Source organism: Staurois parvus, unplaced genomic scaffold (genome assembly GCF_062004578.1).
Source record: "Staurois parvus isolate SC_StPar_1 unplaced genomic scaffold, SC_StPar_1.0 ptg000021l, whole genome shotgun sequence".
NCBI classification, from domain to species: domain Eukaryota; kingdom Metazoa; phylum Chordata; class Amphibia; order Anura; family Ranidae; genus Staurois; species Staurois parvus.
The window spans coordinates 10,423,229-10,444,372 of record NW_028317817.1 but is presented as its reverse complement, the minus strand read 5'-3'; the positions used below and the strand labels follow the sequence as shown (position 1 = coordinate 10,444,372).

The window sequence follows — 21,144 nt, the reverse complement described above, 5'->3', positions numbered from 1 at the left end:
TAGACAGAGAACTGGCATTTTCAACAGAATCAGTCGTAAGTGGCTTCCCCGGTATTTCTTTCATGACCGCTTTTGTTGAAGCCACTTCCTGTGCAAACGCCACCACTTATTAAAACTGGAGAGTGCAAAATCTAGTGCAGCTGTGTATAGTAGCCAATCAGCTTCTAACTTCAGCTCATTCAAATAAACTTTGAGTATATAACTTGAAAACGGATTGGTTTCCAGATCTTGCACTCTCCAGTTTTAGTAAATCAGCTCGAAAATATCATCCTGGTAGACAGAGAACTGGCATTTTCAACAGAATCGGTCATAAGTGGCTTCCCCGGTATTTCTTTCATGACCGCTTTTGTTGAAGCCACTTCCCGTGCAAACGCCACCCCTTATTAAAACTGGAGAGTGCAAAATCTAGTGCAGCTGTGTATAGTAGCCAATCAGCTTCTAACTTCAGCTTGTTCAATTAAGCTTTGATAATAAAACTTGAAAACGGATTGGTTTCCAGATCTTGCTCTCTCCAGTTTTAGTAAATCAGCTCCAAAATTATCATCCTGGTAGACAGGGAACTGGCATTTTCAACAGAATCGGTTGTAAGTGGCTTCCCCGGTATTTCTTTCATGGCCACTTTTGTTGAAGCCACTTCCCGTGCAAACACCACCCCTTTCAAAATGCTAGCCATTTGTTGACCTAGGTTCTTTAGAGGCCTAGCTTTCCTAGGTGGGCTCGCCTTGTTCCACAGACAGATCTAAGAATTTACCCAGGGATGTCATACTATGCAAGCATTATCTGTCAGTGTGTACGAGTATCACTCATAGTCATTCACGACATATGTCTGTCTGTCAGTCTGCATCCATCACTGTGCAGCTGAACATATCTGGAATCTGTAAGAAGTCAGCTCGGAGTTCCATGACCTGCATAGAAGCGTGTGGCTTGTGGCCTTCTGCTTTTACTGGATTATGGAACACCTCACTGACATCTGATATCTCTCTAAGCTAATACAGCAGGGGATTTCCCTTTGTAGAATGAATTCATGCATTAAGTCACATTGTATTTTTAAGTTTGGCTCACAGTAAAACTAATGCTGTCCCTTGTGGACTTTTCCTATTCAACGGAGCACCAGCTTTCATTTGAGTTTGACATGCTTTGCATTAAAAAGGGAAGACAGAAACTCGTGGCTGTAAATTAAAGCTCACAAAATTATAGAACACTAAAATATGTGCTCTGAAGTGACCTAAATAAACTCCTGTCTAATTGCTGTATTTCACATGTCAGGATGCAGCCAATGCGACCCCATACTCAGAGCTGCTAGACACACAACCAGCATATGCACCATACATATATAGGTTTAATAGGAATGGGGAGGGATGACGCAGTAATATAATGAAAATATAATGAAAATGTGTCTACGTTTAGATCTGAAAGTGCACAAAACCGTGTCCTGGTCAACCTTACGGCAAGGACTCTATTTACCAGCAGTTCCTGTAAAATTCACCTAAGCACTATGTTCTGACGCAAGAATGAAAGGCAATCAGTGCGCGTTCACTGTGCCACTTGTGCTTGAAATGGTTGGCTGCATGTAATGTATTAAAGCTCTTACAACCTTGAGTACCCCATATGTAATATATAGAAACTGTTTCAGTACAGATAAGCTCTATCAAGGGAGAATAGTGCATGTTGAAGTGAAGGAGTATATGTAGTAACAGGCATCTAAGCAATATTTTTATAAAGAATTAGACCTGAAAGGCACTCAGATGTCAGCAGGCCAAATATAGCTCTCTTTTCTAATGCAACACAATTTGTTCAGCCAGATGGCCAGGCTTCCTTGCCGGCGCTTGAAGCCGACTGCCATCTACTGGCTAACCTGAGCCTGACCTGAATGTCAAGAAATGTTAAGTGCTAATAATTCACCAAGATATTCGACTTGAAACATGTCACTTTTTCTGTTACTAATCTAGACCGTCAGGACCTTGAAGAGCCAGCTAAAGTAGATAAGCTTCAAGAGCCATTACTGGAAGCACTGAAAATTTATATCAGGAAGAGAAGACCCAACAAGCCCCATATGTTTCCAAAGATTTTAATGAAGATCACAGATCTTCGTAGCATCAGTGCAAAAGGTAAAGTATAGCCAATGACCTTGAGAATGATTTACTGACGGAGTTTAAAAAGTTTACTTTGTACAGTTATTGGCAAAAAAACAACAATTTTATGTTTGTAGATAATGGCAAGGTTGAAGCGAATACAGATTCACCTTATTATTATTATTGTTATTCAGGATTTATAGAGCGCCAACAGTTTTTTCAGCGCTTTACAATATAGCAGGATACAATACAGTTCAATACAAGAGGGTTAGGAGGGCCCTGCTCCTTGGAGCTTACAATCTACGAAGTGCAGGAACCATTTTTTGAGTCACAGCTATTAGAATGGGCCATAGACAAACAATGGATGCAACTTGTCAAATGACTTCAAAGTGGCTAGTTGCCTGACAAGCCGCATTGGTGTCAACCAGGGCTAAAAAACACTATACAGTCCCCTTAAACTTATGATTACTAACCAAAGTGAACAAATGTTTTTCTACTGTAGAACAGTTTTAGCTCATGATGGTTAGTCCCTTAAATCTTTGTATAATCATGCAGAATAAAATAAAGCTAGCCATACACAAATCTATTTCTAATAGTATCTAATTCTAATAGATTCCTCCAGCATGGATGGAGGAATCTCCCATCATCTATTGTATTTGGACCCTCACGCTGTCAGCACACCCGAAAAGTGACTGTGTCTGATTGGAGTCTAGCCTTATTTTCTTGCTAGAGATGGATTTAACCACTTTTTAGCAGTCCTTTCATTTGTTCAAAAATCAATGTTTCGCCAACTAGATTATCAACAAGAGGACGAAATCTCTCAACACCAACAAATTAAACTTGGTGACATAGTTCTAATCTCTAGGTGCATATCTTAAAAAAAGCATAGTTGCTGCACATGCTATCATTTCCCTGTAGAGGCTGAATGCCAATAAGGATTTTACAGTGAACCTGAGGCTTGCCTATGGACATTCTAACTATTTATGTAATCTTTACAAGCAATAAATGAGCTTTTAAGCAAACCCTCACTGACCTCTGTGCCTGCAGGCATTGTGCAGTAATTCATCTTTAACCACTTCAGCTCTCAAACCTTTTTCCCCTGAGCAGTTTTTACATTTCCACTCTTGGCCTATTTATATGGTGATAACTTTGTTATTACTGAAAGTGTATTTCTGCCTTTGAAGTCAAATTTAAGAACCACCACTATATGTTTATACTGTATGTTCCAATTCACACAGCATACCTAAAAATATACAAATTTTTTAAATCCTTTTTACTTTTGTGGTTGGTTCTTTTGGTGAAGGATTATATATAGGACTCTGTGGGCAGCTACTATTGCTTGGAATTGATGGCAATGTAAAGATAAGGAAAAAAGTGATGGACAGTTTTATAGGGTCCGTTCATCTTTATTGACATTTGCCAAAACATCCGCAGGCATTACAACATCCTCGGAATATTAACATGCAGTGCTCTATTTTGTAAAAGAATGCTAACTTTTTCAACTGCTCATTTCACTGCAGGAAGTACTGAGCACTGGATGTACATCATTGGAGACTCACGGTCAAGCACCTGGCTTCATTCCTCACCCAGGCATGTGCCATCCACTCTCTTTCTCTCTCCTTTAGCCCTCATGTACACTGGATGTTTTTACAGCTGCTGATTTTGGCTTTTGATGTTTTTTTTCTACAGCCAGTAAACCCCCCAGCATGTTATCCTATGTGTTCATGCACACATAGACTGTAATCAACGTTTTTTTTGCTGGAAAAAACCCCAGGACTAGTGGGTTTCTAGAGGAGTTTTTTAGCTGGAAAAACGCTCTTAACATGGAAAAACGCGGTAAAACGCAACAAACTGGTGTTTTTGGACTTTTTTTGACCAGAAAAAATATTTTTTTGGTTAAAATAAAACACTAAAAACCTCAAATGCAGGAAAACGCTGCTAAACTCTGCAAAATGCCGATAAATGCTAATGCAAAAAAGCTGAAAACTCACGGTTTTAACGTGACTTTACACAGCTAACGTTACCAGCATCATCAAAATGTCCAGTGTGCATGAGGACTTGTGGTAACCTGTGAGAGCGAGTGGACTGGTCATGCATCATGTGCTCAGTCATGAAGCCGAGTGCTCGATCCTGAGTTTCCAACACTTGATGTGTCCTGCCATCTGCATAACGGAGAAGGGAGGGCAATAAAATGAGCCTTCTATTAAAGAACAGAGCACTGTGTTTTCATGTACAGAGTTTGCTGCAGGGTTTCAGGATGTTTTGGCATGAGTCAGTAAGGGCAGCTTCACACTGAAAAGCTGCACTTTGGCCATAGAGCAGTGTACCCCTGGCTTTCGTGAGAGTTAGCTGTGCTTTACCATAGACATCTATTATGTCCTGTGGTTTTGGTGCAATTTCCGACAGTGCGCCAAACGTCCTGCATGAAGGACAGAATGTGTTCAAATCTAGTTTACAACTGAAAATGAGATCTGCCAGCACAGTACACACAGGGCAAACATTAACAACCCAGCCCCGTCCTTAAAGCAGAGTTCCAATTGAATATAAAAAACAAATATAGGTCAGCAGCTACAAAAACTGTAGTTGCTGACTTTTAATATACAGACACTTACCTGTCCCTCGGTCCAGCAGTGTCCTCACCATGACTGGTTTCACTGGCCGTCTTCTCTCCCTGCCATCTTCAGTGTGGGAACCCGGCTGTGACAGCTTCACAGCCGGATGCCCACTGCGCATGCGCATGTTTTATCCAGGTTGTTTTTCAAGCATTTTATGAGCTTATAGCGGGGTCAAAAAATAAAAAAGTCAGCAGCTACAAAACTGTAGCTGCTGACTTTTAAAAAAAAACAGCCACTTACCTGTCCCTCAGTCCTGCGGTGTGTTCCCCACAGCTGTTTCACCGGCCGCCCTGTATTCCAGGAGGCCGGCATCTTCAGTGTGGGCACCCAGCTGTGATAGCTTGCGGCTTCACAACCGGGAACCCACTGCGCATGCGCGAGTAAAGCTGCGCTTCACGAATGGTCCTGTAGTCTTCTGGGACCTGTCACGTGCCACAGAAGACTACAGGGAGGGAGGAGGAGGACAGCGTCTGCTTCCGATCACCTAGGTGAATTTGGCAGATACCCACTCCCCCCCCCCCACCTTTGGGTTAAGCCTTAAAGAGGAACTCCCCCTTTTGGGTGGAGCTCCGCTTTACATTACATACAAAGGGAATGCTAAGTAAGATTTATAAGCAAGTAAAAAGCACTAAAAGTTCTTGGCTGCAAAAGTGGAAATACACTTAATAACAATAACAAATAACGCATACAGTACATTCTTTTTGAAAAAAATAGGCTCTCATTTGCCGTTATTGTTTTGCAAAACTTATTTTATGTCTATGGAAAGAAAGGTATTTTCTTGTTATGTGACATGGAAAATGGTAACAAACAAAACAAATGAAAATGAAAAAATATTAATGGCAAGAAAATAGAAATGAAAGAAAAATCAGCAGAAAAATAATAAAGGGAAAAGAAGAAGAAGGGGTTAATTAGGGTTAGCTCATGTTAGCTATTGATTCCTTGTAATTACTCAATGACACAAACTATCTGCAAGTGTTATGTTACACAGGAGTGACTATGTTTTGATAGCCGTTTGCTGTAAATTGATTGTAAAAGCATTGGGGAAGGCAGTGATAGGGGAGAGGAGGTGGACTTAAGAGATGCATCCTAAAAACTTAAAAAATTTGAACTCCTCAAATTCCTTCTCCCAGCAGCTCAGCTCATTCCTCCCTCCCCTCCCAGCAATGACTTGGCATCCTTTCAGCCTTTCCATCTCTAATGTAAGCACAGAGTAGGTGCTTTGTGAAGGGGGGGGCAGGGTTTCCTGAGCTGCTGAGTGAATAACTTCAGTTTAGTGCTTGTGCTGGGAACTGTGAGGATGGGGGGAGGAGGGGTTGTTTAACCACTTGTCCCCCAGAGGATTTACCCCCGCCCTCTTCCTGACCAGGCCATTTTTTGCGATACGGCGCTGCATTACTTTAACTGACAATTGCGTGCTCATGCAACACTGCACCAAAATGAAATGTATGTCCTTTTTCCCCACAAATAGAGCTTTCTTTCGGTGGTATTTGATCGCCTGTGCGTTTTTTTATTTTTTGCGCTATGAACAAAAAAAAATGACAATTTTGAAAAATAACAAGATTTTTGACTTTTTGCTATAAAACATATCCGATAAAAAAAAAATTAAAAAATCAAATTTCATCATAAATTTAGGCCAAAATGTTTTCTGCTACGTCTTTGCTAAAAAAAAATCCCAATACATGTAAATTAATTGGTTTACGTGAAAGTTATAGCATCTACAAATGGCGGGAAAGATACTGGGATTTTTTTTTTTGTACTAGTAATGATAAGTGACTTATAGCAGGATTTCGGGGGGCATTCTGACACTAAGGGAAACTGACTAACTGCCACTGACATCCCCAGTGACACTAATACAGGGATCAGTGCTAATAAAAAGCACTGACATTGTACTAATGACACTGTGCAGGAAGAGGTTGACATCTGCACAGCACAGCCATCCAGAGCAGTGTGATTACAGTGAAGCACACAGACACCACCCCCCAGTAAAACACTCCATGCACACAGTTAACCCTTTGATTGCCCCAGATGTTAACCCCTTCCTGCCCAGTGCCATTAGTACAGTGTCAGTGCTTTTTTTTAGCATGTATTGGTGTCACTGGGGATGTCAATGACACCAAGTCAGTTACTCCCAGTGTCAGAATGTCCACTGTAGTCCTGCTGATCACCGCCATTACTAGTAAAAAGAAAAAAATATATAAATTCCAGTATTGTATTCTAAATGCTATAACTTTCACATAAACCAATTAATTTACACGTATTGGGATTTTTTTTTTTTTAGCAAAACATGTAGCAGAATATATTTTGGCCTAAATTTATGATGAAATATGAATTTTTAATTTTTTTTACTGGACACGTTTAATAGCAAAAAGTCAAAAATATAGTTTTTTTTCTCAAAATTGTCGGTCTTTTTTTTATATTGCACAAAATAAAAAACGCAGTCGATCAAATACCACCAAAAGAAAGCTCAATTCGTGAGAAAAAAAGGACATAAATTTCATTTGGGTGCAGTGTTGCATGACCCCGCAATTGTCTGTTAAAGTAATGCAGCGACGTAATGTAAAAAATGGCCTGGGCAGGAAGGGGGGTAAATCCTGTGGAGGGCAAGGGGTTAATGATCGTGTCTTGTTCAGTAAAACATCAGTTGAATGTAGTACCTTGTTATGAAAAATGCATATATGTAACTGATTCTGGGCTACTCAATTAAAAAAAAACAATCAACTGACCCACAAATGGTGAAAAAATAACAAATGTGACAAAAGAAATATTAACCACCTCCTGTCCGGACACTTTTACCCCCTTCCTGTCCAGGGCAATTTTCAGCTTTCAGCGCTATCACACTTTGAATGACAATTGCGCGGTCATGCAATACTGTACCCATATGAATTTTTTACCATTTTTTTGAGACAGATAAAGCTTTATTTTGGTGGTATTTATTCACCGCTGGGATTTTTATTTTTTTTACTATGTAAATGAAAAAGTCCAAAAATTTTGAAAAAAAGTGTTTTTTTAAATAAAATTTTGCAAATAAATAATATTTCATCCTAAATCTTGGCCAAAATTTATTCCGTTATTTTTTTAGTAAAAAAAAAAAATCCAAATTAGTTTATAACCAAACATTATAATTTTTAAACATTTTTTTTTACATTTTTATATTATTTTTTATTTTTATTTTTTATTTTTACATACTGTCACCCTAGCAGTACAGTGTCACCATGGTGACACTGTACTACTTGTGGGGGGTGATGAAGATTTTTTTTTTTTTTTTTTTACACTGATTGCTTTTACACCCATATAGGGTGTAAAAGCAATCATTTCTCTTTCTCTCTGTCTGCATTCTTGCAGTCATTGAGAAATACTGAGTGAGCTGTGATTGGTCACAGCTTGTCACATGGTACAAGGCTGTTGTGAATAGCCTTGTACCATGTGACCTCTGTGATCATTCACAGATTTCACACGTAGTAAGCAATGATGTCACAAGTGACATCTTGCTTACTACTTTGCATGTGATCACTGATTCGCCAATCAGTGATCACATGACCAGGACCTCGTACAGAGGTCCCGTCCGCCGATCGGTGTTTCACTGTGTCCGGAGGACACAGCGGACACCGGATCGCGGTGGTGCGCGCTCCTAGGGAGCGCGCACAGCTAGAAAAGGCGGGTGCCGTTTAGGAACGGCAACCCGACCTTGGACTGCCACCGCCCTGCCGTTTATAAACAGCAGGCGGACAGCAAGAGGTTAAAACAAGTATTTAAAACATAAATAGTAAAACAATAGTGACCAAAAAAGTGACCAATAATAATATTAATAATAAGTGAGCCAAATAATGTGAATAAGTAGCATGGAAAATTAAATCAAAAAGGGACTTCCCATAGTGTAGTATGGAAAACACATTTATTAAGTGAAAAGCAGAGTAACTTCTCACATAAAAAACCTGGTCCGCAGACCCATATAGGCATATCTAACAGCAATGACAGAGATGGGTGTACTGCAATAAGGTGTACCAAGATGGCGGCTGCCAGAAATGACGTCATCATGCTTCCGTCATTTTGATTTAATTTTCCATATATGGCCCATGGGAGAGGAGAGTTTTTTGCTATACTTCGGAGGGGACATCTGAAATACTACAGCTGGTGCATTGGGGATTGCTCACTATCTCTACTAAAGAGGATTGCCCTTACAAGTTATCGAGGGGTTATACAGAGACATCATCGCTGAGTTTATTTCAAGCCTTGTGGGTCACAGCCAGAGGTGAGCTTGCTAGCTAGCTAGCTTATGGAGGATTGTCTTTTGCAGTGGTCACTGGTTTATTCACAGTCTTGCTGAAGATACACAGATTTATTGGGACTGTTCACTTTGTTGTCTTTACACACAAATTAGTTTGTTCACTTTATTTATGATTCATGCTACTTATTCACATTATTTGGCTCACTTATTATTATTGGTCACTTTTTTGGTCACTATTGTTTTACTATTTATGCTTTAAATAAAGGTGTACCTCAGTTTATGAACGCTTCGGTTAACGTAATTTTTGGTTTATGAATGAAAATCCTTTGAAAATAATGCCTCGGTTTACACATTTTTTACAAATTTTTTTCGCAATACAAAGTGTATGTCGGTGCCGATTTTTAAATGCAATTGCTGGCTTTTTTTTTCTTCATTATAGCTCACAGAATTAGCTGTCACTTTCCCCGGAGGTAAAGGATATTTTGTTTCTTTTATCTCGGGAAACAAACTAAAAGGAAACATTGATTCTTTTAACTCAAACTAAAAGGAAACTTTCTTTCTTTTAGCTGGGGGGAAAGTGATAGCTGATTCTCTGAGCTATAGTGAAGAAAAAAAAAAAAAGCCGGTAATTACATTTAAAATCCGGCACTGACCTATAGTGATAGCAAAAACTTTAAAAACTTTTTTCTTACCTCCGGAACGGATTCATTGGTTTCCAATGCATTACTATGGGAAACCGCGTTTCAGTTTATGAATTTTTCGTAATACGAAACGTCCCAGAGAACGCATTAAATTAGTAAACCGAGGTACACCTGTACTTAATTTAATATGTCTTTTGTCACATTTGTTATTTTTCATCATTTGTGGGTCAGTTGATTTTTTCATTGAGTAGCGCAGCATCAGTTACATATACACATTTTTATTTGCACTATTGGGATTATAGTTAGGTGCTTTTGTAAGGTCATTGGCAGCGCAGGAGGATTTTTCAATTCAGTACCTTTTTATTGCCATTCCCCATAACCTATGCCAACCCATGACTGCATGCATGAACCGGAACTGGTATGTAGATCTGTAGTATGCCTGATCTGCATGTTCCAGGTCAGTGACTCAGAAACTATAAAACCTGAGGATAAATATGGCAGCCAAGCAACTAGCACAGGAGGTCAGTATTGACAGATGATGGAGTCTGTTTATAGATTTTCACAGTTCTCTCACTGTAATGTGTTTATTTTCTCAGATTGTCAACTCTATGTAGTGTACATAATCTACTATTTTTATGAGGTATTTTATGAAAATTCTGTATTATGGCCACTAGATGGAGTTGGCAATCATAGGAAATAAACATATTAGACACATTACAGGGATTCTTTGTTATGGCTGTGCAAATTATGTGACAGATGTACAGTGGATTTTTTTTATAAATAGACCCCTCTGTGTTTCTCTTAGTACAGATCTTGTCTTTAGTTATATTCAGGACTAAAAACTATGAAAAAAAAATTATATATATATATATATATACAGTATATATTTAAAATGTTTAAAAATATGAAATATTGTGTATATTTTGCATTTTCATTTCAGATTGTTTAGAAGTTTAAATTAGAAAAACCATTCGAGTTTCCATTTAACATTTTAAATAATGGTCAGGACACAACAAATTTGTTACATAGTTAATCTGGTTGAAAATAATACACAAATCCAACAAATAATGTACCTAGGGTACGGCCCTGGTCATTCTTAAAGGACTATGTATCTTAAAGCGGAACGTCACTCTCTCAATCAACATGGACTTTTTCTAATCCTTATGCTGCTAGCATTAGTAAATAGATAGAAAAGTATATCAAATTTACTTATTTTAACCTTTTTTTTTGCATTCTTTCATTTATGTCCTAGTTTCCATGCCTAGGCAAGTGATGTCATACATCCCAGGAGGGGAGGGAGGGTTCTCAGCTCAGCCAATGCCTGAGCTAAGGATAGATGGATTACAGGAAGTAACTGCTACATGAATCATCTGTCCTTACTCAAGATGGCCACTGCCCGAGGTGCCAGGGGGTGTTTTTCAAAATGATTTCTCAGCAAAATAAAGCATGGAGACATGGATGAATGGATGGAGGAGTTTGTTTAGAATATTAAAAATTAATTATATAGCATTTTTGGTTTGCGCTACCCAAATTCAGTGCAGTTCCACTTTAATGATCTTTATTTAACACGTTCATGCCCGGCCTATAGCAGATTGACGGCCAGGCGGGACACTCGCCATTTTGACTGGGCATCATATGACACCCTGTCAAAATGAGCCGCAGGGCCGCATAGCGGCGTGATCTGTCACCGGCTGTGTCCACAGGACACAGCCGATGACATATCACTACACCGGCCTGTTGCCAGTGTCATGTCACCGCTGTGACCAATCAAAGCACATCACATATCAATTGTACACAATGGATAGCTTCCATTCCTGCCATTCATTGTATACAATTATGTTGTTAGCTGTGAGTGGTCAAGGCAGTCACATGATACAGACAGGGCCAATCACAGTCCATCTGTATCATGTGATCAGCTTTGCCCAATCACAGCTAATCACAACAAAAGACTGAATGAATCAGTTTCATTCAGTAACAATGATTGCAAGTATCAATGAAATACATTGGTATTAGCAATCATAATGTGTTAAAATGAAAAAAAAAAATCCTGATCACTTGCCCAGAGTAGTTCAGTGTTACTATGGTAACATTGTATTGCTTTGGTCACAATATGCTGAAAAATAAAATAGTAAAAAAAAGAAAAAATGTAATGAAAAATAAAAAAATAATATAAACATTTGAAAAAAAAATACAAATTCAATTATTATTATTATTTTCACCAAAGAAATGTAGCAGAATACATTTTGACCTAAATTTAGGAAGAAATGTTATTTATTTGCAAAATTTTATAACAGAAATGAAGAAAAGTACGTTTTTTTTTCAAAAGTTTCAGGTGTTTTTTGTTTTATTTAGCAAAAAATAAAAAACTCAGTGGGGATTAAATACCACCAAAAGAAAGCTCTATTTGTGTTAAAAAAAATGATAAAAATTTCATATGGGTACAGTGTTGCATGACCACGCAATTGTCATTCAAAATGTGACAGCGTTGAAAGCTGAAAATTTTCCTGGGCAGGAAGGGGGTATAAGTGCCCTGTATTGAAGTGGTTAAAATTGGTGTCTTCTCCTGCAGGTGCAGAACGTGTTATCACACTGAAGCTGGAGATCCCAGGATCAATGCCACCTCTCATTCAGGAAATGTTGGAGAACTCAGAGGGACACGAGGCAGCAGCATGCAGCCCCAACGAGAGCCCCCCAGAGCCCAGTCACAGCATCTCAACGACTTCAGATGAGGAGCGGGTCAGCAAATGCGCACAGGTGCAATAGGACCCTCCCGTCCACTTTAGACATTCCCAACACTATATGCACACAGGGATGACAAGCAAGGAGCAGACTTCCCCCCACTGCTGAATTTGCAGACTCTGAACTCGTTCAGATACCCTAAAAAAAGGAAAGACCAAGTTGGTTCCGATTTATATATACCTATATACTTTTGCTGTTTACATTCTTAACTTCGCTGGACTCTTACAAGTAGACAACATGAAAGAAAGAAAAACACTAAAGCAGCCATTTAACAGAACAAGAAATAAAGCTAAATCTATTTTCTCTTCTGATCATCAGATTGCATGATCTTCGAAGACTCCTGACTCTGTACATAATCTATTTACCATTCTCTTTGCTGGATGTTTGGTGCTTTCCTTCTGTCTTGCATACATGAAATGATCAAGACTAAAGGTAACAAAACGGATTGTTGAACATACCCACGTGAGGATCGCTGTCATTTAGGTCATAACATGCCCACCAATGTATCGCGTTTCTTCTCTACTTCACTCTACATGGAAGAGCGCTCACTACATTATCTGAAGACTGTTTTGTATCGGAGTAACTGGCTGTTCAGTTAGAAGACATTTCATTGTAGAGTTGTCAGTGTCACTTTATGAAGGTGGATCAAACAGATGTGATTGTCTTGGCGGATATTTACAGGTGCATTACTGCAGTAATTGTAGCCTCAAAGGCACTTTCCAGTGTTACAATGTTTTTTTTTGTCTGTTTCTTTTTTCATGTTTACTTGTTCACAAGCCATTGGAGAAATGTTTGTGTGTGATTCACTACTTATGAGTGGGTTTAGCATAAAACGTTCCCCTTATGATTTAGCAGGATACATCTCTTCTGTGCCTAAGAGCTCAGCTCTACTTAATAGAAGTCTGCAAAACTCTGTCAAGAACACGATTAGTGTGTATCCTGATGGCAAGACATGGTGTAACTTGCAGTACTTTCTCAGCTATAAAGCTGCTACATTGTATGAGCGTATGTGAGGAATTTCAATAAAGACTGAGCTGCACATTGTTACCAGGTACAAGTGAGATGGAACATACATTACAGTGGCTTTCCCATTTAACTGGCACAATGTGGCTATAGTATATTGCTTCAGCCCCACACTTCAAAACACTAAAAGCCCAATTTTTTTTTTTTTTGATGTTTGGATCACAGCAACAGTGATGCCACAGTAGACGTTAACACGTAAGAAAAAAAAAATTGTTCATAGGTCTCATTTAAAGCACTAGTAGAAATTTTGGGAGGGCGGGGGGAACAATATTTTAGCAAGTCTGTGATGTATTCTTCACTGGCTCAGTTTGTACATGAGATTGTTTAACAATGCTTTCTATGTTCATATACTGTTTACCTTTTTTCCATGGAGTCTCCTGGCAAAGAATAAAATATATTTATTTTAAATCTTTCCAAGTATTCTTTGATGAGTGTGATTAAAAGTAGTGATTTTTCCGGAGTGCATAGCTGAAAACAGTAAAAGCCGGGGCATAGATCTCACTCCCTATGATGCATGATGCTAAAGAACTAGGAGATATGTTGCTTCCCATAGAACAGCATTTCTCAACTGTTTGTCAGTTAAGGCACTCTTTAACCCCTTTACCCCGGCCCCACACAAATGTGCGGCCTCCCGGCATCTGGGCCTAGACGCCGAATGGCCGCACACTTGTGTTCATGTAAGAAAGAACATATGTGCTGAGAGCGCGCGCCCTGCACGCTCCCAGCACACGTCATGGAAAGGTCCTGGTCTGCTCTTTAAATCGGGACCTTTCCCGATCATGTGAACGCCGTGCAGTCACATGATCCCTAAACCATGCCCCACCCGCCACGCCTCCCGGCGCCTGAAACTCTTAAAGGGCCGGGAGGCTCCGGCGGGAAGGGGTTAAAGTTATGCACAATCTCAAGGCACCACATTCTTTTTTTTTTTTTTTTTTTTTAATATTATTATATTTTTGTTAGTTGAGTCTTACAACAACAAAAAAAAACACATTTATTAGTACATAATCATCTACAGTTTATCACACATTTTCCATACCCATTTCCATACCTCAACCCCCCCATGGCCTCCCTCTTCCCAGTTCTTATTATTCCTTTAGCGTTCCATCTTCACATCTTCATTTCTCCTCTAACCTCCTATCTCTATCTCTCTCCCTCCACTCATTCCACTTTTCTCTTCATTCTTTCTACACCATCAACTCCACGAACCTCTGTGTAGATCTAAATTCACTCCATCTTCCCCAAATTTTTATGAATTTTCCCATTTTATCCTCTCCACTATAATACAATTCTTCATTTTTATATATAAATTCTACTCTTTTTGTCCAGTCTTTTAACTTAGGGGTCTCCTGAACCTTCCAAAACGTAGGAATCAACCCTTTTTCGCATTGATCAAGTGAAGTGTCGTTGTATTCTTATACTGTTTAACTGTTAAGTCAGTACTATGGAATAAGCACACCCATGGATCTTTGGATACACCCTCTCCTATAATTTCTCCTATCTGTTGGACTGCTTCCTTCCAAAATTCCTGACTTTTGGGGCAATCCCACCATATACTGTATGTATCATTGTGTCCTCCTTCCCACATCCCCTCCAGCAAAACAGTGAATTCTATGGATATAATTTATGAGCTCTACTGGGTGTGACATACTGTTTTGCTATAAATTTATAATTCATTTCTACTGTGTTCATATCTACCACCCCATGTGCAATCCTAAAAATGTTCTTTCTCTGCTGCTCACTCAACTGTGTTTTCAGCTCTTTTTCCCATTTACCCATATACATTGAAACAATCGGTTCAGCAATTGCAGAAAGTGTTCTATAAATACGCAAAGTGAAATGCTTTTGTGTTCCCTTTAACTTCAGTAATTGCTCTAATGGATACAAACTTTCAACCTTTCGCAATGGATGTGGGAGTGATACAACAAAATGTCTCAGTTGATGGTACCGCCATTCATCCATAATCTGAAACATTTCCCTTTTCTGTTTCAGCTCCTGTAAAGTATTTCTCTCTCCTTCTTTCATAATATATTTTAACCTTGCATTCCCATCTGTAATTCATGTTTCTGCCATAGTGCTCATCCCTGGTGGGAAATACTTTGTTCCCACCAATGGTATTAATGGTGAATTATACTCCCATCCATTCTGTTTGTGAATTAAATCCCAAATCCTAAAATACATTCTTAAAGTGCTGGTGTTTACAGAAAACATATGTTACTGTTGTGGAACCCAAATACCTTTATCCAAGTGTGCTTCACTCACTGTTAGTTCAATCCCCATCCAGCTTTTGCCTTGTGAATTATACACCCATTTAATTATTCGTGATATAATTACTGCACAGTAATATCTTTTGATCCCAGGCATATTTATTCCCCCATCTTTTTTTATCCTTACACAGGACCTTGTATTTCACCCTTGATTGTTTATTTGCCCATATAGATCTCATTATCATACCTTTTAATACCCTGAAGTACCCTTGCGGCAAAAAAAATGGAAGCATTTGGAATTTATACAAGATTTTAGGAAGTATCACCATCTTGACCATATTAATTCGTCCTATCCAGGAGTGTGATCTTTTCAAGATTTTACTCAACTCTAGAAGCTTTGCATTTCTGCTGCCTTCAGTAATAAGGTTGCTCAGGGGTATCACCCTTTGGGGCTCTCTTTCCATTCTGCTGAGTGTTTTCTCCCCAAGGGTCACCAAGGCACTTCTCGCTATACTTCCCGATGCCTCCTCCGTCCTCCTCCTTTGGCTGCCTCCACCACCTCCACTCAGCTCCAACACAGCTCCACTCCACTGACCCCCGCTCCCAGGCCACCACCACCACACGCCCAACAGTTCACCACAGAGCCGCCAGACCAGGGACACATGAGACAAACAGAGGTATATCAGTATGCAGCCTTCCTCCTCCCGGCGGGATCCCGTAGTCCTCACAGCATGCTCCATGTCGGCGCCATATGTAGGCCCCTCCCCTGCATTCTAAACCATAAAAAACTAAAGTAATCGTTTTGCATGTAAAATAAAGAAGGATGTGAGTGCCTGAGAAGTAAACAAGAGCTGCTATGCACACAAATGGGTAACCAATAGCACTGTAAAGTATAAATAGATAAAATAGAATAGTGCAGCGCTAAAAAAGGACACAAATATAAAGTCCAGAACAAGACGATCAGCCAACTTGTATGTAACCAAAATTAAGGAATAATAAATAAATAAACTAGATATAAAAGTTCAAATGAAGTGACCTAGGTGAATTTGGATCCGGCAGAAGTGCTAAAAGTGGTGTAGGTAATACGCACTCACCGGAAGCGCACGTTAATTGTGCTTTTATATCCAGATGTCATCCAATGGGGCCTGGAGATGAATGGTCTTCCCTCTAAGGGATGGGACATCAATTGGAGGAATATAAAGCCGGTACTGGTGTTTCCTTGTGCTTTCCAGAAATGGTAGTGTATCATCAGCTATCCGTTAGGGAATGGTAGCCCGTCCTGGGGTGGTCGGTCTGTAGATTTAAAGAACTCCCCCAGGGGATAGGAACACAAATACTCCCATTGTGTAGTAGATTTGTAACTTTTAATAGTGATGCATCAAGATTTGGTCAAGTATAAAAACAGACAGCAATATGACTAACCATATGAAGTTTAAAGATGGCCGCCGAAGCTCCACGTTGCTCCGGCGGCATGACGTCACGGCGTGGTATGGCTCCTCCTGATGCGTATCCTGTGCAAACACGTCTTCAAAGGGGGGTTGCCAATCACGTCGTGTCGTCTGCCGTAGTAATTTATAGAAAATACGGCACATGCGCATTTTGGCGGCGGCCATATTGGGGGGCGACCCCCCTCTGATGACGTGTTTGCACATGATACGCGTCAGGAGGAGCCATACCATGCCGTGACGTCACGCCGCCGGAACAACGTGGAGCTTTGGCAGCCATCTTTAAACTTCACATGGTTAGTCATATTGCTGTCTGTTTTTATACTTGACCAAATCTTGATGCATCACTATTAAAAGTTACAAATCTACTACACAACGGGAGTATTTGTGTTCCTATCCCCTGGGGGAGTTCTTTAAATCTACAGACCGACCACCCCAGGACGGGCTACCATTCCCTAACGGATAGCTGATGATACACTACCATTTCTGGAAAGCACAAAGAAACACCAGTACCGGCAAATATTCCTCCATTTGATGTCCCATCCCTTAGAGGGAAGACCATTCATCTCCAGGCCCCATTGGATGACATCTGGATATATTTATAAGGCGCAATTAACATGTGCGTCCGGTGAGTGCGTATTACCTACACCACTTTTAGTACTTCTGCCGGATCCAGATTCACCTAAGTCACTTCATTCGAACTTTTATATCTAGTTTATTATTCCCTTAATTTTGGTTACATACAAGTTGGCTGATCGTCTTGTTCTGGACGTTATATTTATATTTGTGTCCTTTTTTAGCGCTGCACTACTCTATTTTATCTAATAGTTTTGCATAACACAGCAACATCTACTCATGTAGGACAATGAACTTAATTTATTCTTCCAAAGCAAATACACCTTTGCACACTGGCACTGACAAATATTCCAGCATTTCTCTTCTCCCTCAGTTTCTCTCACTCAGTTAATGTAATTCCAGTGCTGATGGAGAGGGGCAAACAAGGATGCTATGCAGGCACCCAAAGTCCTCCTTATCAACCGATGATGTCATTGGCTGTCAAGACGCCTGCGGCTGGAAGGTTGTAGTGGTGCGCAATAAAAACCTTTGACTCTGTAACTAAAAGGCAGGCTTGATCCACCTGCTGCTTGTAAACAATTTTTGTGCAACTTTTAGGCATTTTGCCAAGGTACTCCTGAAGAAACCTGAAGTCACCCCAAGGTGTCTGGGTACCCTCATTGAAAAAGGTTGCCATAGAAGTTGTGCACTACAAATCTGACAGACCTCATCCACTTTACCTAAGGTAATACTTGCCCTGCTAGGACATTTCAGAAAATGGATGAAAACAGACCAGAGAGGGGAACCAGACCAGAGACATGGGGAAAAAATTAAAAGCATTTTACGGTAAGTGTAAGATCTCTTTTTTCAGTTGCTATTAAGGGTACTCAGGTCATACTTTGAACATCCCCATGACAGGAACATAGATGAAGAAACAATTACTGAAAAATCATAGCTTACAATACTTCCCAGCTAAAGGTTGCATTGGCTTACTGAAGTTTTGTTATGTTGACTGTTCAGCCTAAATGTGGCCATTTCATAGATCTGCTTAGCCAAGGCACCATTGTATACAGTCCAAGAAGTGCCCAAGGCTACAGTTGAGTGGGATATGTAATAAGAGGCTCTTTTCAGTCCCATAGAAGAATATACCTTACAAAAAGCAGACCTGATCCAATATGCAGGCATACAAGGAGAAAGCCACATACCGTTTCCTTAAAAAAAATGCCTACATTTTAGGATCCTCACATAATGCATGAAGAGGTAGATTTTGACACATGCTACATCTTGATTGTGAAATGCAGCCTCCTTGGCATCTAAGATCGTATAGCTTGTAGTCAAGGTTTTTTTCAGCTTGAACTTAGTTCCACCACCTCTGGCTCACGCCCTCTGCACCTTACTCAACACTATAACTTGTAAACACAGAAGTCTGGCTTCTGTGTTTACAAGCAACAGCATATTTCCCAATGGCTCCCAGAGATCTGATCTCCTGAGTGGCTTACTAAATACAGGATGGGGACACGGGAGATGCAGGTCCCCAGGGTGCAGTGCGGATGCCAAACACCCTCACTAGATGATCTCCTTGATAGAGAGACGGAGCCACCTACAGTGTGCGAGGTGGTACTAGAGCTGGCTGGGTGCTTCAGCTTAATACAGAAACAAAAGTAAGATGTGGACGTTGGTGGAGCTTTTAGGGGGGGGGGGGGGGGGGAGAGATGGGGGCAGTGAAGGGAGGTTGCTTGCAGAAGTCTTTACATGCACATGAACTTTATTGACATTCCAGTCTTAGTCTGTAGGGTTGAATATTGAGTTGGCCCATCCTTTACAGCTATAACAGCTCAAAGCTTCTGGGAAAGCTGTCCACAAGGTTTAGGAGTGTGTCTATCGGAATGTTTGACCATTCTTCCAGAAGCACATTTGTGAGGTCAGGCACTGATGTCGGACAAAAAGGTCTACTTCGCAGTCTCTGCCCTAATTCATCCCAAAGGTGTTCTATCGGGTTGAGGTTAGGACTTTGTGCAGGCCAGTCATGTTCCTCCACCCCAAACTCACTTATCCATGTCTTTTTTTGGACCTAGCTTTGTGCACTGGTGCGCAGTCATGTTGGAATAGGAAGGGGCCATCCCCAAACTCTTCCAACAAAGTTGGGAGCATTAAATTGTTAACCACATCTTGGTATGCTGACACGTTAAGAGTTCCCTTCACTGGAACTAAGGGGCCAAGCCCAACCCCTGAAAAACAACCCCACACCATAATCTCCCCTCCACCAAACTTTACACTTTGCACAATGAAGTCAGGCAAGTACCGTTCTGGCAATTGCCAAACCCAGACACATCCATCGGATTGGCAGACAGAGAAGCGTGATTGGTCACTCCAGAGAACACGTCTCCACTGCTCTAGGGTCCAGTGGTGGCGTGCTTTACACCAGTGCAACCGATGCTTTGCATTGCACTTGGTGATGTAAGGCTTAGATGCAGCTGCTCGGCCATGGAAACCCATTCCATGAAGCTTTCTACGCACTGTTGTGCTAATCTGAAGGCCACATGAAGTTTGGAGTATGTGCTGACCCTGCTCTGTCGTTTTACGTGGAATACTATTTTGTGGCTGAGTTGCTCTTGTTCCAAGTTGCTTTCATTTTGTTATAATTCCTGTAACAGCTGACTGTGAAATATTTAGTAGCAAGGAAATTTCCCGGATGGATTTATTGCACAGGTGGCAACCTATCACGGTACCACGATTTAATTAACTGATCTCCTAAGAGCGACCCATTCTTTCACAAATATTGGTATCACTCTACATGTTCCGGGTGGCCAGCTGTGTCTGTTTGCTCCATATTGGCACTATATGTCCATGCTCTTAACAGTACACTATTTTATCAAATATTGCTATCTTATCGGCAATCTGCAAGATAAAGTAGGTACTGGCCAGAGAGGGATTACAGTTGGTTAGTGAATTTCATGCTGAATGCCACTGCTCAAAAAAATTAAAAGGCACACTGCACAATTTTTCATTATGCACCACTATGCTCCCCCCACACAGAAAGGGTGCATTTGGAGGTTTGTTCTAGTGGATTTTTGGCATCCAATAACATTCCTGAAGTACTGTAGTTATGTTGGCATTTCAGGCCAACACCCTACTGCTTAGTTCTTTCAAGTGGCAGGAGATGCACAGTAGCTTGGGGTGTCAGCGTTGTCTCCAGATAACAAGTTTGTGGTGTACATTATAGCCTGCTGTTCTTACACAGGGGAGATTAACATGGGTCCTTGAATGATAATGTATATCTCAAGGCCCTGGGGTTTCTCACATTCATTTACATTGCGCAAAAAAAAAAAAAAATGAATGAAAAACTTTTTGATCAGAGTATAGCATTAAGTCAATTAATCTCCTGGGATATTGATCTGGTCAAAGTAGCAGAGGGGTTTGTTAATCAGTTTCAGCTGCTTTGGTGTTAACAAAATTAACAACAGGTGCACTAGATGGGCAACAATGAGACAACACCCAAAACAGGAATGGTTTTACAGGTGGAGGCCACTGACATTTTTTTCCCTACTCATCTTTTCTGACTGTTTTTCACTAGCTTTGCATTTGGCTAAGGTCGGTGCCACTACTGGTAGCATGAGGCGATACC

At 40.3% G+C, this 21,144-nt stretch overlaps 1 protein-coding gene across 7 annotated transcripts in view; it reads left to right on the top strand.

The window, feature by feature from the left end:
• RARB (retinoic acid receptor beta) overlaps nucleotides 1-13,727 on the top strand; it is a 960,987-nt gene extending 947,260 nt beyond the window's left edge. For all 7 annotated transcript variants that reach the window (XM_089690941.1, XM_089690911.1, XM_089690935.1 and 4 more), the window contains 2 exons: nucleotides 1,950-2,108; nucleotides 12,123-13,727. In XM_089690941.1, the coding sequence (XP_089547067.1) occupies nucleotides 1,950-2,108; nucleotides 12,123-12,316 (353 nt within the window). In that variant the 3' untranslated portion in view covers nucleotides 12,317-13,727. The remainder of the gene's footprint in view (nucleotides 1-1,949; nucleotides 2,109-12,122) is intronic.
• The last annotated feature ends 7,417 nt before the right edge of the window (nucleotides 13,728-21,144 follow it).